At 40.1% G+C, this 25,661-nt stretch overlaps 1 protein-coding gene across 2 annotated transcripts; it reads left to right on the top strand.

Moving 5' to 3' along the window:
* Window positions 1-2,626: 2,626 nt before the first annotated feature.
* Window positions 2,627-25,261, top strand: flii (FLII actin remodeling protein). 2 transcript variants are annotated; one of them, XM_065965166.1, is made up of 31 exons: window positions 2,627-2,773; window positions 10,652-10,762; window positions 11,487-11,558; window positions 11,899-11,979; window positions 12,112-12,359; window positions 12,452-12,555; window positions 12,720-12,895; window positions 13,006-13,163; window positions 13,266-13,350; window positions 14,206-14,353; window positions 14,478-14,608; window positions 14,715-14,822; window positions 14,935-15,039; window positions 15,138-15,317; window positions 15,421-15,503; window positions 16,758-16,832; window positions 16,999-17,082; window positions 17,197-17,368; window positions 18,016-18,123; window positions 18,205-18,396; window positions 19,108-19,206; window positions 19,310-19,399; window positions 19,490-19,629; window positions 20,797-21,037; window positions 21,186-21,337; window positions 21,455-21,515; window positions 21,632-21,760; window positions 21,851-21,957; window positions 22,097-22,202; window positions 22,304-22,369; window positions 23,593-25,261. In XM_065965166.1, the coding sequence occupies exons 1-31, from the start codon at window positions 2,711-2,713 to the stop codon at window positions 23,725-23,727; spliced, it is 3,810 nt and encodes a 1,269-aa protein (XP_065821238.1). In that variant the 5' UTR covers window positions 2,627-2,710; the 3' UTR covers window positions 23,728-25,261. The 2 variants fall into 2 exon arrangements, with proteins under 2 accessions (XP_065821238.1, XP_065821237.1); XM_065965165.1 differs by having other exon boundaries at window positions 14,712-14,822.
* The last annotated feature ends 400 nt before the right edge of the window (window positions 25,262-25,661 follow it).

Genomic DNA, 25,661 nt, shown 5'->3' with positions numbered 1-25,661 from the left:
ATTATTTATTCACATGATTTCCCTTTTCTGTTGTTTTTTCTCTAATAAGAACTATTTTGGAGACCATGGGCCGGGCTGGCAGTGTGTCACCTTTACAGGCAAAATAAAACAAATGGGACAATCTTAAAAAGAAATGCAAAGTATGTCATTTGTGCATTCAAATATATAAATATATTCATACAAATTAATAAACTGACTTTTTCTAACATTTGCGTTGCTGCTGCTGTTGTTGTTGTTGTTGTTGTTGTTGTTGTTGTTGTTGTTGTTAGAGTGCAGACATGATATCTGAGATATGAGCAGTATGGTCAGAGGAAGAGGAGAGGTCTACATAGGAGTGATGGCAGTGTGTGCTTACTGTAGGTGGTACATTACGCACACTAGCTGTGACTCCTTGATACCTTCAGAGAACTGAGCACACATTGTGTTTGTAGAAAGTCACAATGGACCGCGGTGGGACGGCTGCTGTCCTCTCATCTACCAGTAGAGCAGATTGTTCTGATGGGAGTGTTTGATTGCAACAGACCTTTATATCTGCTGTATTCTAATAAAAAACAGTTTTTTGAATCTGAGTCCATTTCTTATTCGTGGTTTATTTACATCACCATCGTGTCCTGATGCTGTTTCTCTTTCTCTCCAATAGACGGATCATTCCTCTTCATTTAACCAACTTTTGTTTTCACAGCAATAATGCATACAATGCTTAGGAGGTCAACAACAGTGAGTGCTGTCTGATGGGGCCCCCTTAGGGAGGTTTCTAACTGTCATTGCAAGATTTTCACATTTTGGGCCACTGAGTTAGATTTAAAGTTTGTCAGCCCTCAGGGGCCTCTTCTGGCCTGGGGCCCAAAGCAGTTGCCTGCCTTGCCTGTTGACCAGCAGCACCTTGGTTTAACCATTTTTCTTTAGGAGTTTGTAACAACACCACAGTCTTGACTTTCTTTTAAAACTTGAGTCTAGAGTAAAATTTAAATTAATATCTTAATATAAGTTTTGTCCTTAGTAAAAAATGGTACAAAGAGATGTCAAGCAATCATTCTGAATGTGTATAATATTTATTGTAGCTTAATTGTTAAGTGATGGGAAAACCTTTTAAATGCACAATTGCTTGTGGATATGAAAGGTGTCTGAATTCTGTTTGGAAAGGAAACACAAGTGGTTATAGAAATAAGTACTTTAGTTTGAAAAACACAACGTCATACAGAGGGAAAATTAAAGACGAACGCTATACAAGCAGTCCAAAAAAATGGGCAATAAATATTGTACACTTTAATCCACTTCATTTGTGTGGAAATGCAAACATAGTCTCTAATTTAAATATCAACAGTAGTAAAGCGCAACTTCCAGAATGATCACATTGTATAACTATCAATCCAAACACTGTAAAGTGCAAATCAAACAATACTAAAAGTAAAACACAGTCCAGTGATGACTTTATTCTCTGATATCCATGACGTACTCTTTGTTAAAGCTGTCTTTGCTGGGCTGACCACTGGGTGGCACTGTGAGCTACATTGTATTGAACGATGCAGATTAGCAGCAGGTGTTGCTCAGAGGTGGTGGGTGGCGACACCCTTTGGAAGGACCGAAAGAAAAGCGTGTCATTGTGTCTTTTTTAATGAATAAATGGATTGGTGCATCCGACCTGAACTTTATTTCCTCAGACTCTGTACGTTATTAGTTTCACTTGAGTCCTTATTTTGTCTTATTCATTGACAATTGATTTATTTTGAGTGTATTTATTTTAAACAGTGGGACGCAAACGTGTTATGTCTAGAAATGCATACCTGCCGAGAATTGCATACACCTGGCAGAACATTTCAATATATTACAAACACAATTTCTACACTGCCGTATTTTGCATCCACCCTAAAAAATACTATGCTCGCAGATCTGTCCCTAAAAATAAGATTTATACTGTTTTCTAACAGTGAGGTGCATGCAGTTCTTGGCAGGCTGGGATGCATTTCTCGGCATAACACCGGCACAAATATTCTCATGGATGACCACTAGGAAATAGAACACGGACCTTTAACTCTGTCAGATCTATACTATGATCTTGTTATTGGTTTGATTGTTGTTTTTGTTTTTTTCTTTCTCCACTATACTGTATTAAATATATTTAAATGTTTAATCCCATTATTACTATCATTATTATTTTTCCTTCTATTTTTTGTTAATTTGAGCTGCCTATATATATATATATATATATATAATTATCTTTTAATTATTTTTGGTTTTTAGACTTACTGTAAATGCCTATATGTTTATTTAAAATACAAGACCCATGGGAGGGGGAGAAGGGGGGGGGGCTATGAAAACTCCAGGTTTGCAGGGTTGTGTTGTCATCCTCTTCTTTTTTTACTTATTTAATTTTTGCATTGTAATTATGACTATGAAATGGTTGTATGATTTACTACCTAGTGGATTTATTGGATGATATACACCTGTAAAGGCTGTCAAAATAAATAAAAAGTTGGTAAAAAAAAATAAAAAAATGGATGACCACTAGATGTCGCTCAACCCGTAGTATTATAATCTGTGCTTTACATTCCGACGCAGCAGGTGGCAGTAAAGAGCCAAACGCGCTGCTGGTTAACCACCGTTAAATAAACGAAGAAGAAGAAGCAGCACAGCCTCGCAGCCACAACCCGTCGCTGCTCCGGGACCAAAATAGACAGTTTGAGGGCTCAGCTGCTGACTTCAACCAGAAATGGCTGCCACCGGAGTGCTTCCCTTCATAAGGGGGGTAGACCTCAGTGGAAACGACTTCAAAGTAAGGATTTAAAAACATAATAAACGTTGTTTTTTTATATAAACTGTCGCTGTTCAACAACTAAACACCGACAAACAAACGGGCAGATTAGCTCAGTGCTGTTAGCATTGGGCGTTAGCCAGTTGTCAGATTTTCTTTGACATGATCCAAACGCCTCTAAGACCTCGATCAGAAGCGTCCTGCCCGGCTGTTTTAGAGACATTATAAGCGGAATTGGTTCATTAAAGATGAATGTTTACTTTCATTAGCTGTAGCTTCCCTTATCTTTACGTCATGTTAGCTAGTTTAGCTACTTTAGCTTCGGAGGAGGCTAACTGCCTGTCTGAGTCAGAAGCTCCATTTTAGACAAAGTGGTGAAGTTACCTCCTAAAAGAACAACAGAAGAGCTCTTTAAAGAGTAAACAAGTGTATATATATATATATAGTTTATAAAAGCCTCTGCTAAATAATGAGCTGTACAGAGAAGACATGGATCACAAACAGAAGAGCAGTGAATTAAAAACAACTTTTAATCAGAAATAAGAAAAGATGAGTACAGATGTCTCAATGTTTGATACTTAAATACTTTTATTTGTTTTATTCTTTATTTGTACATTTTGTTTCATTTAAAGAAACAATAAAGAAAAACAAACAAACATAAAATCTCGAATGTTGAATGTAAAGGAGCAGAAAGAAGATTAATCTGATAATATCTGATTATTATCATAATCATCTTCCACTAAACATTAAAACAAAACAAAACACTTCATTCAAAATCAATAAAAATAAAAACACAGCCACTGGCAGCCCGATCGTAGATCCTCCTTATCAATTCATGATGCACCGTACAAAGTATATCACAATAAGATAAGATAAACTTTATTCATCCCAACAGGGAAATGTAGGTGTTCCAGCAGCCAGCATACAAACACACAACACACATATACAGACACACAACACAACACATATATACACACAACACAACACATATATACACACAACACAACACAACACATATATACAAACACACAACACATATATACACACAACACAACACAACACATATATACAAACACACAACACAACACAACACATGTATACAAACACACAACACATGTATACAAACACACAACACATGTATACAAACACACAACACAACACATATATACACACAACACAACACATATATACACACAACACAACACAACACATATATACAAACACACAACACATATATACACACAACACAACACAACACATATATACAAACACACAACACATGTATACAAACACACAACACACAACACAACACATATATACAAACACACAACACAACACAACACAACACATATATACAAACACACAACACACATATACAGACACACAACACAACACAACACATATATACAAACACACAACACACAACACAACACATATATACAAACACACAACACACAACACAACACATGTATACAAACACACAACACAACACAACACATATATACAAACACACAACACATATATACACAACACACAACACAACACATATATACACACACACAACACATGTATACAAACACACAACACATATATACAAACACACAACACAACACAACACATATATACAAACACACAACACAACACAACACATATATACACAACACACAACACAACACAACACAACACATATATACAAACACACAACACACCACATATATACAAACACACAACACAACACAACACAACACATATATACAAACACACAACACATATATACAAACACACAACACAACACAACACATATATACAAACACACAACACATATATACAAACACACAACACAACACATATATACAAACACACAACACAACACAACACATATATACACACACACAACACAACACATATATACAAACACACAACACAACACAACACATATATACAAACACACAACACAACACAACACATATATACAAACACACAACACATATATACAAACACACAACACAACACATATATACAAACACACAACACAACACAACACATATATACAAACACACAACACAACACAACACATATATACAAACACACAACACATATATACAAACACAACACATATATACAAACACACAACACATATATACAAACACACAACACACAACACAACACATATATACACAAACACAACACACAACACAACACATATATACAAACACACAACACATATATACAAACACACAACACATATATACAAACACACAACACAACACATATATACAAACACACAACACAACACAACACATATATACACACACACAACACAACACATATATACAAACACACAACACAACACAACACATATATACAAACACACAACACAACACAACACATATATACAAACACACAACACATATATACAAACACACAACACAACACATATATACAAACACACAACACAACACAACACATATATACAAACACACAACACAACACAACACATATATACAAACACACAACACATATATACAAACACAACACATATATACAAACACACAACACATATATACAAACACACAACACACAACACAACACATATATACACAAACACAACACACAACACAACACATATATACAAACACACAACACATATATACAAACACAACACACAACACAACACATATATACACAAACACAACACACAACACAACACATATATACAAACACACAACACATATATACAAACACAACACACAACACAACACATATATACAAACACACAACACATATATACAAACACACAACACATATATACAAACACACAACACATATATACAAACACACAACACAACACAACACATATATACAAACACACAACACACAACACAACACATATATACAAACACACAACACTTGTATACAAACACACAACACAACACATATATACAAACACACAACACAACACAACACATATATACAAACACACAACACTTGTATACAAACACACAACACATATATACACACACACACACAACACACAACACAACACATATATACAAACACACAAAACAACACAACACATGTATACAAACACACAACACTTGTATACAAACACACAACACACAACACAACACATATATACACACAACACACAACACATATATACAAACACACAACACAACACAACACATGTATACAAACACACAACACAACACATATATACACACAACACACAACACATATATACAAACACACAACACAACACAACACATATATACACACAACACATATATACAAACACACAACACAACACATGTATACAAACACACAACACATATATACACACAACACAACACATATATACAAACACACAACACAACACAACACATGTATACAAACACACAACACAACACATATATACACACAACACAACACATATATACAAACACACAACACAACACATATATACAAACACACAACACAACACATGTATACAAACACACAACACAACACATGTATACAAACACACAACACAACACATGTATACAAACACACAACACAACACATGTATACAAACACACAACACAACACATGTATACAAACACACAACACAACACATATATACAAACACACAACACAACACATATATACAAACACACAACACACAACACATATATACAAACACACAACACAACACAACACGTATATACAAACACACAACACATATATAAACACACAACACATATATACAAACACACAACACATATATACAAACACACAACACAACACATATATACAAACACACAACACAACACATATATACAAACACACAACACACAACACAACACATATATACAAACACACAACACAACACATATATACAAACACACAACACAACACATATATACAAACACACAACACACAACACAACACATATATACAAACACACAACACACAACACAACACATATATACAAACACACAACACATATATAAACACACAACACATATATACAAACACACAACACATATATACAAACACACAACACATATATATAAACACACAACACATATATACAAACACACAACACATGTATACAAACACACAACACATATATACAAACACACAACACATATATATAAACACACAACACATATATACAAACACACAACACATGTATACAAACACACAACACATATATACAAACACACAACACATATATATAAACACACAACACATATATACAAACACACAACACAACACATATATACAAACACACAACACATGTATACAAACACACAACACATATATACAAACACACAACACATATATATAAACACACAACACATATATACAAACACACAACACATGTATACAAACACACAACACATATATACAAACACACAACACATATATATAAACACACAACACATATATACAAACACACAACACAACACATATATATAAACACACAACACATATATACAAACATACACACAACACATATATACAAACACACAACACATATATATAAACACACAACACATGTATACAAACACACAACACATATATACAAACACACAACACAACACATATATACAAACACACAACACAACACAACACATATATACAAACACACAACACATGTATACAAACACACAACACATATATACAAACACACAACACAACACATATATACAAACACACAACACAACACATATATACAAACACACAACACAACACATATATACAAACACACAACACAACACATATATACAAACACATGTATACAAACACACAACACATATATACAAACACACAACACATATATACAAACACACAACACATGTATACAAACACACAACACAACACATATATACAAACACACAACACAACACATATATACAAACACACAACACAACACATATATACAAACACACAACACAACACAACACATATATACAAACACACAACACATATATATAAACACACAACACATATATACAAACACACAACACATATATACAAACACACAACACAACACATATATACAAACACACAACACAACACAACACATATATACAAACACACAACACAACACATATATACAAACACACAACACATATATACAAACACACAACACAACACAACACATATATACAAACACACAACACAACACATATATACATACACACAACACATATATACAAACACACAACACAACACATATATACATACACACAACACATATATACAAACACACAACACAACACATATATATATAAACACACAACACATATATACAAACACACAACACATGTATACAAACACACAACACATATATACAAACACACAACACATGTATACAAACACACAACACATATATACAAACACACAACACAACACATATATACAAACACACAACACAACACATATATACAAACACACAACACAACACAACACATATATACAAACACACAACACATATATACAAACACACAACACATATATACACACACACAACACATATATATAAACACACAACACATATATACAAACACACAACACATATATACATACACACAACACATATATACAAACACACAACACAACACAACACATATATACAAACACACAACACATATATACAAACACACAACACATATATACAAACACACAACACACAACACATATATACAAACACACAACACATATATACACACACACAACACATATATACATACACACAACACATATATACAAACACACAACACATATATACACACACACAACACATATAAACACATATATACATACACACAACACATATATACACACACACAACACATATATAAACACACAACACATATATACACACACACAAAACACATATATACATACACACAACACATATATACAAACACACAACACATATATACATACACACAACACATATATACAAACACACAACACATATATACATACACACAACACATATATACAAACACACAACACATATATACAAACACACAACACATATATACATACACACAACACATATATACAAACATATCCCACCCATACAAAAAATACATCTTTAAAAAAAAAAAAAAACATGAGCCCACATAGGCAGGATAAAGAAGTGGTATGGATGGTCCATGTGCATAAGTAGCTGTTACTCATAGATAACAGTACAACATACTAGCTCTGCCAGTGCATAGTATGATAGATAAATAAAGAATTATTATAAAAAAAGCAGTCAAGTGTGCAAATATACAGGTGCAAAATACAGTTTGATATATGCAGCTCAGGCTAAAGTTTAAAAGTTTAAATGTCTTCTGTCCTTACTTAAAGGGGAGTCGTTATAAAGTGAAATTGCAGAAGGTAAAAAAGTATTTTTAAATCTGTAGATCAATACATTTTTGTTACAGCATCACGAAACAAAACAGTATCTCACTGACATATTTCCACATATTTATTCAACAAACTGGCTTTAATTTTTCTTTTAAATATCATGTTTGACTTTTCGACACCACATGTTTGTACTTCTCATACTTTCATCCTGAGTTAAACATATTTTTCTCTATTTTACCTCTACATGTCGTATGTTTCTTCTGCAGAATACTAATTCCTTCACCTCCTGCAATATTTAGTTTTACATTCCTGCTTTTGCAAACTATATTTACTTGTTTTTAATTGTGGAAAGGTACGATTTTAAGTTCAATTTGCATTATCTGGAAACCTATGTATTAGTTTTAAAGTGCAGCACAACAACAACAACAACAAAACAAGTCGATTAGGACAAGACAGCACCTTATCAAGACTCTCAGCCGTTGAACATTTCACAACATTTTGAAGCGTTCTGCTAAAATGAAGCTACGAGATGTTATCTAGCTTGCATGGGTTTTATTTCCTAAACTCAACACAGTGTGCTGGGAGCCGTCACGCCACAATAACAACCTACATCCTCTCCAAAAGGAACAGTACTCCTCAAGCTCTCCACCGATCACACACATGACAACCTGCATGGCACACTGTCAGAGGCACTGGGAGCGATGCTGCATTCAGGTGCTCCTCGGATGCTCCCAGTTACCGAGTTGGGAAGTCGTCATTCCGACTTCTGTGTTCATGTGATTTCAGTTCAGAAAGTCTGAATGTTGAAACAACAAGCCGGGGAAAGAGCTGTTTTTTTTTTTTAATCCGTCAGGCTGATGATTCTAAGCTATATTCAGCTCATGTAGGATGACATCATTTCCTCTTCCTCAACTGTGCCCACATTACGACTGTGACCTAACTTCTCTGTTACTTCCTGTTCAACAAAATGCCGTCACAGCTGGCCAGATGTCTGTTGTTACATTTGGTCATGTAGCTGAGCGTTAAATAATCTGTCTTGTGTGATTACACACCTCCACATGACGGAGAAACCAACAAGGACGATGCCACCTTTTGTGTGTCGACATTCACATAAGATTAACTCAAGCATAACCCAGGTTTTTTTATAAACATCCAACCAGAATAAATCAACATTAATGGAGGACATTTGACTAAAAAGCACATTCTATATGTCATCATAAATGGGAGAGTAAAACAGGAACTGAATGTCATTCTTCATGTCATGTATTTCACTCAACAAACAAACAACATCCTCCTCTGGAGTGGTATTAAACCTGCTGTTCTCTAAAGCAAATGGTAATGTAACTGTGTGCAGAAAGATCTTTTGATATTTATGGTGAAAAAAATGTTCACAGGCAGCGTCAGCTCGGGTTTATTTGCACCCTCCATCACAATGTAAACGTTCAGTTACTGAGATAGAAACAAAGCGTTGATAACTAAGGTTATCCCCAGTATTACTTATCAAAACTCCTTCTCAATCCTCTCTTCTCCATCTTTCTGTGTTTACAGGGCGGGTACTTCCCAGAGCACGTCAAGTCCATGAGCAGTCTGCGATGGCTGAAGCTGAACAGGACGGGACTGTGTTACCTCCCAGAGGAGCTGGCCTCGCTGCAGAAACTGGTGAGACATTCAGGGGTTTAAGATAACGGGGTTATCCAGAGAGATGTTTGAATATGGAGCTGTTTATGCAGAACATTTACAGGAGTGGACTCTTTTGCTCCCATACAGTAAATATAAGAAGAATCAGTTTTTACCACGATGGAGCACATGTCAGTTTATGTCATACTTGCATCATACATGTTTCACTTTTTTTTCTCGTGAAAGTCTGGATAGTTGATAGCTGAGGAGTCAAAGCATACTTGTTTCTAGTGTCGAGTCAAGACCACACTAACCGAGTCCAGAGTTCTCAGAGACAAGACCAAGACATTTATGGATCAGTCCTGTTTCTAAACTTGATGTGCAGGTAACCGATAAGACGTCAGCAGTCTCCAGATTAAAGACACACAAACACACACACACACACACACACACACACACACACACACACACACACACTTCACTTTAGTAATCAGCGACTTTGATAGGATTAACTCCACTAAACCTGCAAAGCTGCAATCAGACGTCCGAGGCGAGAAGATGATCTGTGCTAACATGCTCGATCCTCCCAGGTGTAGTAAGTCTGTTATCGAGGCGATGAGTCAACGTGTCTGGGGTTGGTGATTCATAGCACAGGAACCACCAGAGCAACTACTGAGGGTGTTTTTTTTTTGTTTTTTTTTGTGTGATTAAGATGATTGTGTTTTGTTATGACTCATTCAGCTCCTCCTTTTCCCTCTTCTTTTAGGAGCATCTTTCAGTGAGCCACAACAGTCTGACCACCTTACACGGAGAACTGTCCAGCCTGCCCAACCTGCGGGTAACTGAAGCGCCCACACATGCATCAGAAAAATAATCCCAACAGAACATGAGCATCGTCTTTTTTTAGTGACCCAATTCTGAAAAAGGACTTATTTTACGTATTTAAAATCATCATTGTTAGACTAGCAGTTCAACGCTGCTCGCTGCCTTCAATGCGACATATTGCACAGAATGACTTCATATTTTCTCTCGTCTTAAATAGTGCAAAAGGGAGTTTTTTTTTTTAAACAGGAATGTTCTAGAAAATTAACTTTGTACAATGAACTGTACGTTACACTCTGCTCTGACTGATATCGATGTTTGAACCGTATCCTGACCGTGTTTCTCTCCGTGTGCAGGCGGTGGTAGCGAGGGCCAACAACCTGAAAAACTCTGGAGTCCCAGATGACATCTTCCAGCTGGATGACCTCTCTGTGCTGGTACATTATAAGCGTTACACTTAGCGTTGTTAACTTCACTGTTCCAAAAATATCTCTGGCATGCAGCCGGTGTTTACAATGAAAACAGAATCATGTTTTCCCACTCTTAACTCTCCCCCGCCTCTCCTTCAGGACCTGAGCTTCAACCAGCTGTCGGAGATCCCCAGAGACCTGGAGAACAGCAAGAACATGCTGGTGCTGAACCTGAGCCACAACGGCATCGACGCCATCCCCAACCAGCTGTTCATCAACCTGACCGACCTGCTGTACCTGGACCTGAGCGACAACAAGCTGGACAGCCTGCCGCCCCAGATGAGACGCCTGGTTCACCTGCAGACGCTCATCCTGAACAACAACCCGCTGATGCACGCACAACTGCGGTAAATACACCAAACACCTGGAAGTCTCATGTTCGACCTGAATCTTAGTGCAGACTTTTAGACATTTATTTCTTCTTCATGTGTCCGAGCAGCCAGCTGCCAGCCATGGTGGCGTTACAGACTCTCCACCTGAGGAACACACAGAGGACCCAGAGCAACATGCCCACCAGTCTGGAGGGTCTGACACAGTTAGCAGGTAACACACACACACCGTCTGCTGCCCAATCGACATTCAGTTCAGGATGAAATAAACGCAGAGCACGGGCAGAAGTCTCCATATGAGTATCCATCTTCTTTATTTCCTGATTGTTGATGCTTCTCACAAACACATGCTCCCTCTCTTCCTCCTGTCTCTCCCAGACGTCGACCTGTCATGTAACGACCTGACCCGGGTGCCAGAGTGCCTCTATTCCCTGGGCAGTCTGAAGAGACTCAACCTCAGCAGTAATCAGATCTCAGAGCTGTCTCTGTGCATCGACCAGTGGACTCAGCTGGAGACGCTTAACCTGAGTCGTAACCAGCTCACCTCGCTGCCCGTAAGGACGATATAGAAAACCCACACAGCTGGAAGCTTTGAGACACTCCTGTGTTTTAATTTGTTCAGGCATGTTTTTAAGTTGTTTTTCTGGTTTTTGCCTCCACGCAGTCTGCCATCTGTAAGCTGTCCAAACTGAAGAAGCTGTATGTGAACTCCAACAAACTGGACTTTGACGGAGTCCCGCCGGGCGTCGGCAAACTCTCCAGCCTCACCGAGTTCATGGCTGCTAACAACAACCTGGAGCTGATCCCCGAGGGTCTCTGCAGGTGAGCTAAACACAAACACACACAGAATGAACATTTCAACAGCTGTTTAGAGATGCATCGGTTTTTATTCACCACACCTTTTTTTATTGCGTTGCCGTCCAGGTGTGGAAAGCTGAAGAAGTTGGTGCTGAATAAAAACCGCCTGGTTACGCTGCCCGAGGCCATCCACTTCCTGACTGATTTAGAGGTAACACTGGACTCAAACAGTGTTTCTCTTGGGTTAACGATGTTCTATGTGTTGGATAATGATGTTAAAGTGTCAAAAGAAAGGATGAAAGTTTAAAGAAAACTTTTTTAAAAAATCACATTTAAGTTAAATGCTGTATTAACTGTGAGACATCATTATAATGACTTTCTTTGTATATCACTTTTCAAAACAATGATTTACAAAGTACTTAAACACTGAATATAAAATAACAACAAAGCATAAGAACCCAAACAACAACAACAATAACAAAACCCCAACAGTAAAAGTACCCAAACACAAACCCGACCAACATCAGAACCCAAACATCACCAGAATTCAATCTTACATTCATCCTTTTTCTTTCAAAATTATTTGTATTGATTTTTCTTGGATGCATGTTCACATTGTAATTAGATGGCTCAACAGCACAGTTGAACCAAAACATCCATAGTAGGTAGATACAGAAATGAGTGTGAACATTAGCGGTGTGGGAAAGAACCTAAAACCCCACACGCGAACTGTAAAACAAAAGAAACTAATAAAAAATAAAATAATAATAAAAGTCCAGAAGAAAGCACAAGAGTACAAAAACAAACAAGGACAACAAGCATACAGACAATAGACAGGACAAGAGATAAAGACACACACAGACTTATAATAATAAGGGGGGGGGGGGGGGGCATGATGGGATGGAGATTCCAGTTGCACAATAATTAGAAGGTTGTCAGTCAAAACATGTTTAATTAATCTGCTGAATACTCATCAGTCTAATTGTAGCACATTTAATTGCTTCACAAAATTAACAAAACTATCCCAAGTACATTCATCCTTTTTCCACGGCTGATCTCTCTGTAGATTCTGGACGTGCGTGAGAACCCGAACCTTGTGATGCCTCCTAAACCCGTCGACAGAGCGGCCGAGTGGTACAACATCGACTTCTCCCTGCAGAACCAGCTCCGGCTGGCCGGGGCCTCGCCCGCCACTGTGGCTGCTGCTGGAGGAGGTGTGGTCACATACATGGACGCACCATTTCTCTGCCTGTTTGTTCTGCCCCTCAATACAACCTGTGTGTGTTCCAGAGGTTTTAATCTTAATGTGTCTGTGTCTGTGTGTGTGTGTGTGTATAGGAGCCAGCCCCAGAGATCCCCTGGCGAGGAGGATGAGGCTGCGGAGGAGGAAGGACTCTTCACAGGACGACCAGGCCAAGCAGGTGCTGAAGGGAATGAGTGACGTAGCTCAGGAGAAGAAGAACATGGAGGTGAGGAAGAAAGATGGCTACACACGAGGACACACGAGGAGCAATAAACACATCGTTTGATTTGAATTGGGGGTTTTTTGTACCAACAATTTTGATGATTTAGCAGGAAAATGGTGATTTGAAATACGGCGACTTAAAAGTCCGGCGCTGGGACAAGAGTCTAGAGAAACCTCAACTCAACTACTCTGAGTTCTTTATGGAGGACGTCGGGCAGGTGATGTATATTTCTTTGTGACAGTGTGTGTGTTTATTCTTATTGAATGTTTAACACGTGTAGGATCACACCTTACAGACATCCTGATGTTTCCTGTTTCTCTGTCGTGCAGATTCCAGGTGTGTCTGTTTGGCAGATAGAAAACTTCATTCCTCTCCAAGTGGATGAAACCTTCCACGGGAAGTTCTACGAGGCAGATTGCTACATCATCCTGAAGGTAACTCATCAGACGTGTCGTTGTTTTACATCAGAGGCGTGTGTCTGCGGCCTGCAGGTTTTCATCTTTCTCTCATTCGTTCCTCTGTGTGGTCGCAGACGTTCCTGGATGACAACGGAGCTCTGAACTATCAGATCTTCTACTGGATCGGTCAGGAGGCCACGCTGGACAAGAAGGCCGGCTCGGCCATCCACGCCGTCAACCTCAGGAACTTCCTCGGGGCGGAGTGCAGGACGATACGGGAGGAGATGGGAGACGAGAGCGAGGAGTTCAGTGCTGTATGTAGAAACCTTCAGGATAAACTGATTCCACTCCAAACGTTTCTGAATTATAAACCTGTCTGTGCTGTTTTATAAACGACTGTGTCTGTGTAACGTGTAGGTGTTTAACAACGAGATCTCCTACATCGAGGGAGGAACAGCGAGTGGATTCTACACGGTGGAGGACACACACTACTCCGTCAGGTAGGCTGGGATCAAACTTTTCTGGATCTCTTTTTAAGGCTCCATGGATTTGCTTTATCGCATTAACAGTGTTAATCTCGTCAACGAAACAAATGACGAAAATATTTGTTGACGAAGGTCTTTTTAAATTAGTCAACTATGAAGATGACGAGACGAAACTCCGCTGTTTGAAGATTTGATAGATAAATAATATTACTTCATCATCTAATTGACGAAAATGTGACGAAACAAAAACTACATTACAAGTCACGATTATCACGTCCCCCCTCAGCTGTTCTAAAATCATTGTAAACCACAGCAGACTTCATCGTGTGTGTGTGTGTGTGTGTGTGTGTGTGTGTGTGTGTGTGTGTGTGTGTGTGGTGAGTGCAACAATGTGCAGCCTCTTACCTGCAGGTCCGTGAAGCCCCGCCCCCTGGAGCTTCTGATAATCAAAATAAAAGCTTGCATCTGATTTTGTTGACTAAAATATCTTCTATTTTCATCGACTAAATTGATGTGCAATTTTAGTCAGTGACTAAATTAAATCAATAACAAATGACTAATATCTGACTCAATATAAAAGGACATTTTCATCAGGAGACTATGACTAAATTAGAAAATGGTGTGAAGATTAACAATGCGTCCAAATTAAGTCAAATATTATTTATCATGGTTTTTAAAGCTGCAGTTTCAAGCGCTGCCTTCTTGAAGTCATAAGCCCTCTCCAGACCGACGTTTCAATCCGTGTTGTTTACGCCCCTGTGACCCTTTACCTTCCATCTGAATGCTGCGGAGGCGTAATGAATCCCATTGACATAGCAGTTTGATAAAATGCTGCTGAGGGAACAAGTAGTCAAAGATTTCTAATGAAAAGACAAATCTGATTTGTCGTACATTTGTTCTCATAGTCCACTACACAGCTCCTACATTTCACCTTTTGTACATTTTGTGTTTTTTATTTTGTTATTTTTTACATTTTTAAATTCTATTTTATGTATTGTAATATCTTCTTATTCTGTATTATTTAAGTTGTTGCTAGTTCAGCTTTATTTCCTTGTTAATTGTTTAGCACCAATACACAAAGTCAAATTCCTTGTTTGTGTAAATGTACTTGGCAATAAACCCAGATTCTGATTCTGATTCTGATTCTGATAATTCCAGTAAACTCTTCAGAGGCATTTTGCGACTTCTTTTCTGAAAGGTTGCTAATCATTTTCTGTTTGGTCTGAAAACGTCTTTCCTCTGTGTTTAATCATCTTGTGTGTTTCTCAGGTTGTACAGAGTTTACGGGAAGAAGAACATCAAACTGGAGTCTGTACCTGTGAAGGGCTCCTCCCTCGACCCTCGGTAACTCCCCCCCTCTTTACCACATCATGACGTACACTTGTATATCTTTCTACAGCCCACACTCTTCTCTCAGTCTCACATAAACACTCCATTATTGTATTCCCCTCCTGGATTTGTTTGTCGCTCCTTCTTCATTTGCACACTGTGTCTCTTTTTGTCCTGGCAGTTTCGTCTTCCTGTTGGACACAGGCCTGGACATTTTCATCTGGAGGGGAGCCAACGCTACGCTGAGCGGCACCACCAAGGCCAGGTAGGATCACAAATCAAGATCTTCACACAAACTCTCCCGCCACTCGTTTTGGAAACTCTTCAAACAAACATGAACACATAAAACATAAATGAATTTATGTTTCTATCGCTTCAGGTTATTTGCAGAAAAGATCAATAAGAACGAGCGTAAGGGGAAGGCGGAGATCACGACCCTCATGCAGAAGCAGGAGCCGCCGGAGTTCTGGGAAACACTGGGAGGACAACCGGAGGAGATCAAGAAACACATACCTGATGATTTCTCTCCCATCAGACCCAAACTCTACAAGGTGAGACTGTTTATACACTCCTACTCGCCGTACGCTCGCTCAGCATTTTAAAACGCTGTGATGGTGGAGGACTGCAGAAGTGTAGGAGTGAAGTGTTGGAGGAGGAGGTGTGTAGGATTTACTGCTGAGCCCTCTGCTCCCTCACAGACCTGATGGTTCATGATGACGTGCATTATGTAAGAAAGAGTAAAAACTCAGGTTTTAAAGTTTTCATTCCAGTCACTACACATCTTACAGATTGATCCTTTAATATTAGTCGACAGCATGTGACGGCTTTAAGACTCAGACTGTATCTCACTCAGATTTTCTTCCCGTGGATCAGTCTTCTCTTTCCAGTATGGAGATTTTTCCTTTTTACATTTCAACACAAAACTTCATTTACGTTCTGATCAACAAAAGATACACACTATAATCAACTGTACAGTTACAAGAGGGGGAGGAGGAGGAGGAAGAGGAGAAGGAGAAGGAGGAGGGGGAGGAGGAAGAGGGAAGGGGCAGGAGGAGGAGGAAGAAGAAGAAGAGGAGGGGGAGGAAGAAGAGCGCAACACTTAACCTTTTTTCTAACCTCCTGTTTTACCTGTTAGTTTCTTTACAGTTGTTTTGTACCTGATGGAGAACATCACTAAGTGTTGTTTCTTGTCCTGCAGGTGGGTTTGGGTCTGGGCTACCTGGAGCTGCCTCAGATTAACTACAAGCTGTCAGTGGAGCACAAAGATAAGAAGATCAAACTGGACACGCTGCCAGAGCTGAGACTGGTACGTTTCCCCCGCTGCATGATCGTTTTCAGATTCACCCCCCCCCCCCCTCCTCCTGAGCATCGTGTTTCCTCTCCTCAGGTCCAGTCCCTGCTGGACACAAAGGGCGTGTACATCCTGGACTGCTGGTCCGACGTGTTCATCTGGATCGGGAGGAAGTCCCCCCGCCTCGTCCGAGCGGCCGCCTTGAAGCTGGGTCAGGAGATCTGCTCCATGCTGCACCGGCCCAAACACGCCTGCGTCACCCGCAACCTGGAGGGCACCGAGTGTCAGGTGAGACTCTCCAGAGCAACACCTTCATGACTCAGTAAGAGAGTGGAAAAGTAACTTCTCCTGGTGGGATAGATATCTTCTACTTTAAAAACATAATATCCTTCACTTGTTTTCTTGCCTTCCCGCTAAGACTTCAGTCTGTGTTGTTGGGATGTGTTAGTGTTGGTGCAGTTCAAAGGCCAAAATAATTATTTGAAATGAAATGATTAACTGAGAATGACAGAGAGAGAAATGTTTGTTTTATTTCTTATTTAAAGGCTTTATATGTGATTTTTTTTGATCCAGCAGATGTCGCCCTTGAGCACCAGCATGAAACCAAAACAACTCGCGCTGCATTGTTGTGTTAGCATGCTAATGCTAGCGATCTTTATTATGCTGGTATCTTCACACTGCATGTAAATTTACCTGAAATGAGCGTGATCTAGAAACACAGTTAAGCAGTGAGTACAGTATGTTATTCTTCTTTTCTCTAGTCCCTCAATTAAACAACTTTTATACACGAGGGGAGGAGTCAGCCGGCCATCCTGGCGATGTAAACAAAGTGAAGATAGGACTCTGAAAGCATCACAGAGACTCAGAGTTATTTTCAGAGGATATACTTGATTTCTATTATATTTAAGTTGAAAAATCACATTGAAAGCCTTTAAAACTGCTGGATATATATCCCATCTGTGTATCTCATTGGTTAGTATGTTCATGTCTTCTCTTCAGGTGTTTAAGTCCAAGTTTAAGAACTGGGACGACGTGCTGAAGGTGGACTACACCCGAGCAGCTGAGACGGTTCAGCAGAAGGACAACCTGCAGGGCAAGGTCGGTGATGCGTCTGTGTGTTTGACAGCAGACTACCTATTAGATGCTCTCAAAGTACGTGCAGGTGTTCATGTCCACTAAGCGTTACTGTTCCCTCTCTCAGGTGAAGAAAGACGCAGAGCAGAAAGATCAGATGAAGGCCGACCTCACCGCTCTCTTCCTCCCCAGACAGCCCGCCATGGCTCTCACTGAGGTCAACACACACTTTGACTCCTTCCTTCATACTCTCTGATAATCCTCTCAGCGCTCTCAGTTCTTACCTTCACATCTTTTTATCTGTCAGGCGGAGCAGCTGATGGAGGAGTGGAACGAGGACCTGGACGGTATGGAGGGCTTCGTGTTGGAGGGCAAGAAGTTTGCTCGCCTGCCCGAGGAGGAGTTTGGACACTTCCACACTCAGGACTGCTACGTCTTCCTCTGCAGGTAACGATGTGTGTGTGTCTGTGTGTGTGTGTGTGTGTGTGTGTGTGTGTGTGTGTGTGAGCATGCAGTGTTAAATCATAGCAGTGAGTGGAGGCCGGGCAGTAAAAATTATATTTATCATTGAAGTCAGCCAGCCTTTAAGTCGGTGAAATAAGATGTTTACTTCACGTTTCACAAAGTCTTAAACTCACAGCCTGGAGGTCACCAGAGGCAGATCGTTGATGGTTTTAGAGAACGTTTAAAGAGCTGTGATAACTTCTGTCGAGGCGTGTAAGGTCACTTTCACTTGGACTCTGGTGAAGTTCTATTTGCATTTTTCATTTGCTTCTCTTTGCTTTCAGACCTCACTTTGTCAAGCACACTAAAGCCTGTCAGATGTTGTGTAACTGTAGCCACCCACCACTAGTTGGAGCTGTAGGCTGTTATTAACCCTCAGGCATCAGTTTCATTTACGACCCTCTTAAGTCACTCAGGACAAAAATGTCCACTTCCAAAAAACTGATATAAAAATAAAACAGATTGATATGTTTTTCTGCATAAATCTCTTAAAGAACTTCAGCCCTGCTCAAAACTACCAAACATTCAATCGTTTTTAGGAATTTATTTTCAAAATTTCAAAAATTCAATTAAAAAAAAAACACAAAAATGAGTTATTTTCCATAAAACAAATATTTGGTGACTGGGGGATTTTTTTTAAAATCAGTCTTGGATATGTCAAAGATTATCCAAAATATTGACTTTGATGCATTGTTAGTTTTTGTGTAGCATCAGATTTCAAATGTAGTTCCCTGTTTGAACATTGGAGGACAAAAATGTCCACTTTACAAAAACTGATATAAAAATAGAACAGATTCATATTTTTTTCTACTTTAAAAAAAAATAAATCTCTTAAAGAACTCCAGCCCTGCTCACAAATATCAAATATTGAGTAATTATCAGGAATTTAACCCTTTAATTGCCAGTTTGATTACATGATTCTGGTTCTTTCTTACAAAAATGTGTGCCATATGCACTAACACAGACAAAATGATTGACAGATGAAGAGGAAACATTTGACCAAATGGACAAAAATGTCCATAGTGACACATGAGGGTTAAGAAAAGTCAAATAAACCCTAACCGCAGTCCGTGGTCAAAGTGAGTTGACTCTGTAACTCTGCTCACTCAGGTACTGGGTTCCTGTGGAGTACGAGGACGATGAGAAGGAGAAGAAGGAGGGTGAAGGAGGAGCAGGAGGAGCAGGACGAGCGGCTGCAGCAGGAGACGATGAGGACGACAAACAGCCCGAGGAGGACTTCCAGTGTGTGGTGTACTTCTGGCAGGGCAGGCAGGCCTCCAACATGGGCTGGCTCACCTTCACCTTCTCCCTGCAGAAGAAGTTTGAGAGTCTGTTCCCGGGAAAACTGAAGGTACCCCGACACAGTGTTACATTTCCTTTGACCTTTGTTTTCCCCTCTAAAGATCAGAATCTTAACATGGCTTTTATTGACCTTGTTCTATTTACTCATCACAGCTTCTGCTCTTAGAGATTACAACACTGTCCCTCTCTTCTTTAAGGTGGTGCGAATGACTCAGCAGCAGGAGAACCTCAAGTTCCTGTCCCACTTCAAGAGGAAGTTCATCATCCACAAAGGGAAGAGGAAACAGAAGGCGGACCCTCAGCCCTCGCTCTACCACATACGCACAAATGGCAGCGCACTTTGCACAAGGTACACATCGTCCCTCTATCGCGTTTATACTCACAAGAACAGATTTCAAACCTCAAATTTAACCTTCAAATATCAACGCTATTTTTTTAACATAGTTTTGACCTTTTGTCTTCTCAGGACGATCCAGATCGGAACAGATTCCAGCAATCTCAACTCAGAGTTCTGCTTCATTCTCAAGGTTGTGATTTATTTTTTTACTTTTATTTTTATCAAAACCTGAATCCCAGCAGCGATTGTCTTCTTCTCTTTAAGATAGAAAATGATCATATCTTTGTTGTGTTTTTAAACCTGCAGGTACCGTTCGAGAGCACAGACAACCAGGGCATCGTCTACACCTGGGTGGGCCGAGCTGCCGACCCCGACGAGGCCAAGCTGGCCGAGGATATCATGAACAGCATGTTCGACGACACGTACAGCAAACAGGTGAACACGTGTGAGGCGTCTCTGTCTTCACACAGCTGCAGAATCACTGATCGTATGTGTCCACAATAAAACAAATCATTTGTCCTGTAGGTGATCAACGAGGGGGAGGAGCCAGAGAACTTCTTCTGGGTCGGGATTGGTTCTCAGAAGGAGTACGATGAAGATGCTGATTACATGAAACACGCTCGACTCTTCAGGTGAGGGAACAAGACGTGTTGATGAAAAAGGATCATTTAGTCAATATAGTTTGTGTTCATTAAAAAATAAATACTGAATCCTATTGGCTCTCATCTTCCATCTCTCTTCCTCCTCTTCCTCCTCTTCTGCGTCTCTCAGGTGTTCTAATGAGAAGGGTTATTTCTCCGTGTCGGAGAAGTGCTCAGACTTCTGTCAGGACGACTTGGCCGATGATGACATCATGTTGCTGGACAACGGCAAAGAGGTGACGACCAATCAGATGTGTTCGAGAGCGGTTAGGTTTCATCACTTCCTCTTTAACCGAGGCGTTGACTTTAATCCTCTTTCCTTGTGACTGTGCCTCAGGTGTACATGTGGGTCGGTACTCAGACGAGCCAGGTGGAGATCAAGCTCAGTCTCAAAGCCTGCCAGGTGAGCAGAAACTCGTTTTGTGGCTTCAGTGTGAAATAACTTTTAGAAAACAACTTCTAAAAGCTGATAATAGTGATTAAAAAGGTGAAAGGTTGTTTTTTTAAAACTTAACTAGTCCCACAAGTTAACTGAAACTAGACCGTTGCTAAGCAACCCGAACATTTCATTCTACTGTTGGTGTCCATGGTAACCACAGAGCAGCTTCTCTGCAGTGAGGTAACTGAATCATTGTGATTCTGAGGTTTCAGCTGTAAAGTATTCAGAGCTGCTGACTGAGGCGGAGGGATACAGGATGTGAAAAGTCTCTTGTCCAATCAGGTTGCTTGGTTGGAACTAACTGTTGTGTGATGCTAATATGTGCTAACCTGCTCTTCCTCCTCTTCTTCCTCTTCTTCCTCGTCCTCCTCCTCTTCCTCCTCTTCCTCCTCTTCTTCCTCGTCCTCCTCCTCTTCCTCCTCTTCTTCCTCCTCTTCCTCCTCCTCTTCTTCTTCTTCTTCCTCCTCTTCCTCCTCCTCCTCTTCCTCCTCTTCTTCCTCGTCCTCCTCCTCTTCTTCTTCTTCTTCCTCCTCTTCCTCCTCCTCCTCTTCCTCCTCTTCTTCCTCTTCCTCGTCCTCTTCTTCTTCTTCTTCCCCCTCTTCCTCTTTCTCTTCCTCTTCCTCCTCCTCCTCTTCCTCCTCTTCTTCTTCTTCCTCCTTCCTCTTCCTCCTCCTCCTCTTCTTCCTCTTCCTCTTCCTCCTCCTCTTCCTCTTCTTCCTCTTCCTCCTCCTCCTCTTCTTCCTCCTCCTCTTCCTCTTCCTCCTCCTCTTCTTCCTCTTCCTCCTCTTCCTCCTCCTCTTCCTCTTCTTCTTCCTCCTCTTCCTCTTCCTCTTCCTCCTCTTCTTCCTCCTCCTCCTTCTCCTCCTCCTCTTCTTCTTCTTCCTCCTCTTCCTCTTCCTCCTCCTCTTCTTCCTCTTCCTCCTCCTCTTCCTCTTCTTCCTCCTCTTCCTCTTCCTCCTCTTCTTCCTCCTCCTCCTTCTCCTCCTCCTCTTCTTCCTCTTCCTCCTCCTCTTCCTCTTTCTCTTCCTCCTCTTCTTCCTCCTCCTCCTCTTCTTCCTCTTCCTCCTCTTCCTCTTCTTCTTCTTCCTCTTCCTCCTCTTCTTCCTCCTCCTCCTTCTCCTCCTCCTCTTCTTCCTCTTCCTCCTCCTCTTCCTCTTTCTCTTCCTCCTCCTCTTCCTCCTCCTCAGGTTTACATCCAGCACATGCGCTCTAAGGACCCTGAACACCCCAGGAAGCTTCGACTGGTGCGGAAGGGAAACGAGCCTCACTGCTTCACGCGCTGCTTCCACGCCTGGGGGGCTTTCAAAACCCCGCCCTCGTAGAAAACGCTCGCATCAAAGTCACGCACAGAAAACGCTCACGTACATCAAATATTTACGCTGCCATGTAATTTTTCTACCTGTAAGATTAAGATGATGTCTATCCCCCGAGCTCTGGTTCCTTCAGCAGCCTCTTGACCACCGAGCGAGTGGAAGCCCCCCCGCTGGTCAGGAAGCTGCTGGACGTTTCCTGTCGACGCCACAAACTGCAAAGTCAACGTTTTTTACTACAAGCTTTTTTTTAGGCAGCGAGTCTGTTTTAAAAATGAGAGAATAATGACGAGAGAGGAAATAGGTGTACAGAGGCTTTATATAAAAACCACAAACATATCGATCTGATTGGCTGCTTCCCCGTGGCTCTGGCTGCATGGTCGGTAGTTTTCATCCGAGGAGTCGCTCCTCCGTGCTTGGGGCCATTTTGCACAGCTCACTGGAAGCAGTTTAAAGGCAAATAAGAGTTTAATTTTACACTTTGTGTTTTCATATTTGAGGGAGTGAACAGGAGAAAGCACTATAATTGTTTTTGTTTTTTTTTGAGGAATGTTGGTTTATTCAAATATTTTTCTGTTTTCTGTGTGTGTGTGTGTGTGTGTGTGTGTGTGTGTGTGTGTGTGTGTGTGTTTGCCCCATGCTCCTTCATTCAAACAGGGACTACAGTGTGTTTAGCTCCTCCTCTAACTTGTGCACTGATCTGAGGTCTGTTCAAACACAATCCGACGTTTTCATGCTCAGAAAGTCAACGACAAAGATGAATTTAGTCGTCCAAAGAAATCTTCACAGACGAGAGAGGGTGCAAGTTACAGCTCGTGGGACGAAGCCTTGTTTTACGTTTTAAAGTTAATGTGCAATCAGTAGAGGCTTGGAGATAGCGAGGCGATATCATATACTGTCTATGTTACAGGCTGCATTCAACTTGACTAAGTGTTTATTTTCTTGCTTTTCTGCGGCGGAGAGGACAAAACACGCTTTAGAGTTTCTCTCCACAATTGAAGCAGTTTGCAAATAGGAAACGCACGGTGTTTAAATCTCTACTTTAAGACATTTCAGTCTGGCATTACTTTAAAAAAATGTCGCTCGTCATCCGTCATTTTATTGGGAGAGCTTTCGCAAAGACTTAGACACATTTTAAACATGTGGACGTCTGCTTCTACTGATCGCTAATCAGTAGTTTGTTGCTGTGGTTTTACACTGGAGGGATGACGGTTGGATTAAATAACGGATCTCGTCCCTCCAGAGTGAACTCAACCTGCTGCCCTGCTTCTTGTGATCATGTTCCTCGTGCAGTATGCAGACATCGATCCAAACAGGAAGCGTTTCTTCTCAAACGGCTGCAGCTGCCATCGTTTAGTTTCTTGACCCTTTGTTTTGTGGGGGTGAACTGAATGCTTGGTCGTGTGTCTGAGTCCTTCGTGTGTGTGTGTGTGTGTGTGTGTGTGTGTGTGTGTGTGTGTATCTATGAATATGTGCACATGCTCCTGATGCCACCTGCAGATGCTTTATTTATGTATTTTATATTAAAATAAAATGTCACAATACATCTCTCTGGACTTTTCTTGGCTTTATATTTCAAGGTGCTGCACATTCACTCGTGTGTTTTGAGCGAAGCTTTCTGGGATTTCTATGATTTCACATAAACAAAGGCTGGTGTAGAGATGTAAACTTGAAGTCGTGTAGTCCTGATTTTAGAGGGTTCTCATGAACTGTAAACGGTTTTATTCACCGTGCGAGTTCTCCTCAAAAGAGACTAAAAATTCTCATTTAAGTTTAATCCACTATTTATTTTCTTAAAAGTCTTATAAGAAATAGGTCACAACAAAGCCATACATTTAGTAGGGGACTTACATCACTTTATTCCAGTGATGGGATGCAGGAGAAATTGTTAAAATGCCTGCTGACCCTCTGGAAGTGTTGATGCAGGGAGATATGGCGACTTCTGC

Source organism: Labrus bergylta, chromosome 16, assembly GCF_963930695.1.
Source record: "Labrus bergylta chromosome 16, fLabBer1.1, whole genome shotgun sequence".
Taxonomy (NCBI): Eukaryota; Metazoa; Chordata; class Actinopteri; order Labriformes; family Labridae; genus Labrus; species Labrus bergylta.
The sequence above is the reverse complement of the archived record's forward strand: the minus strand, read 5'-3'. Positions and strand labels throughout refer to the sequence as shown.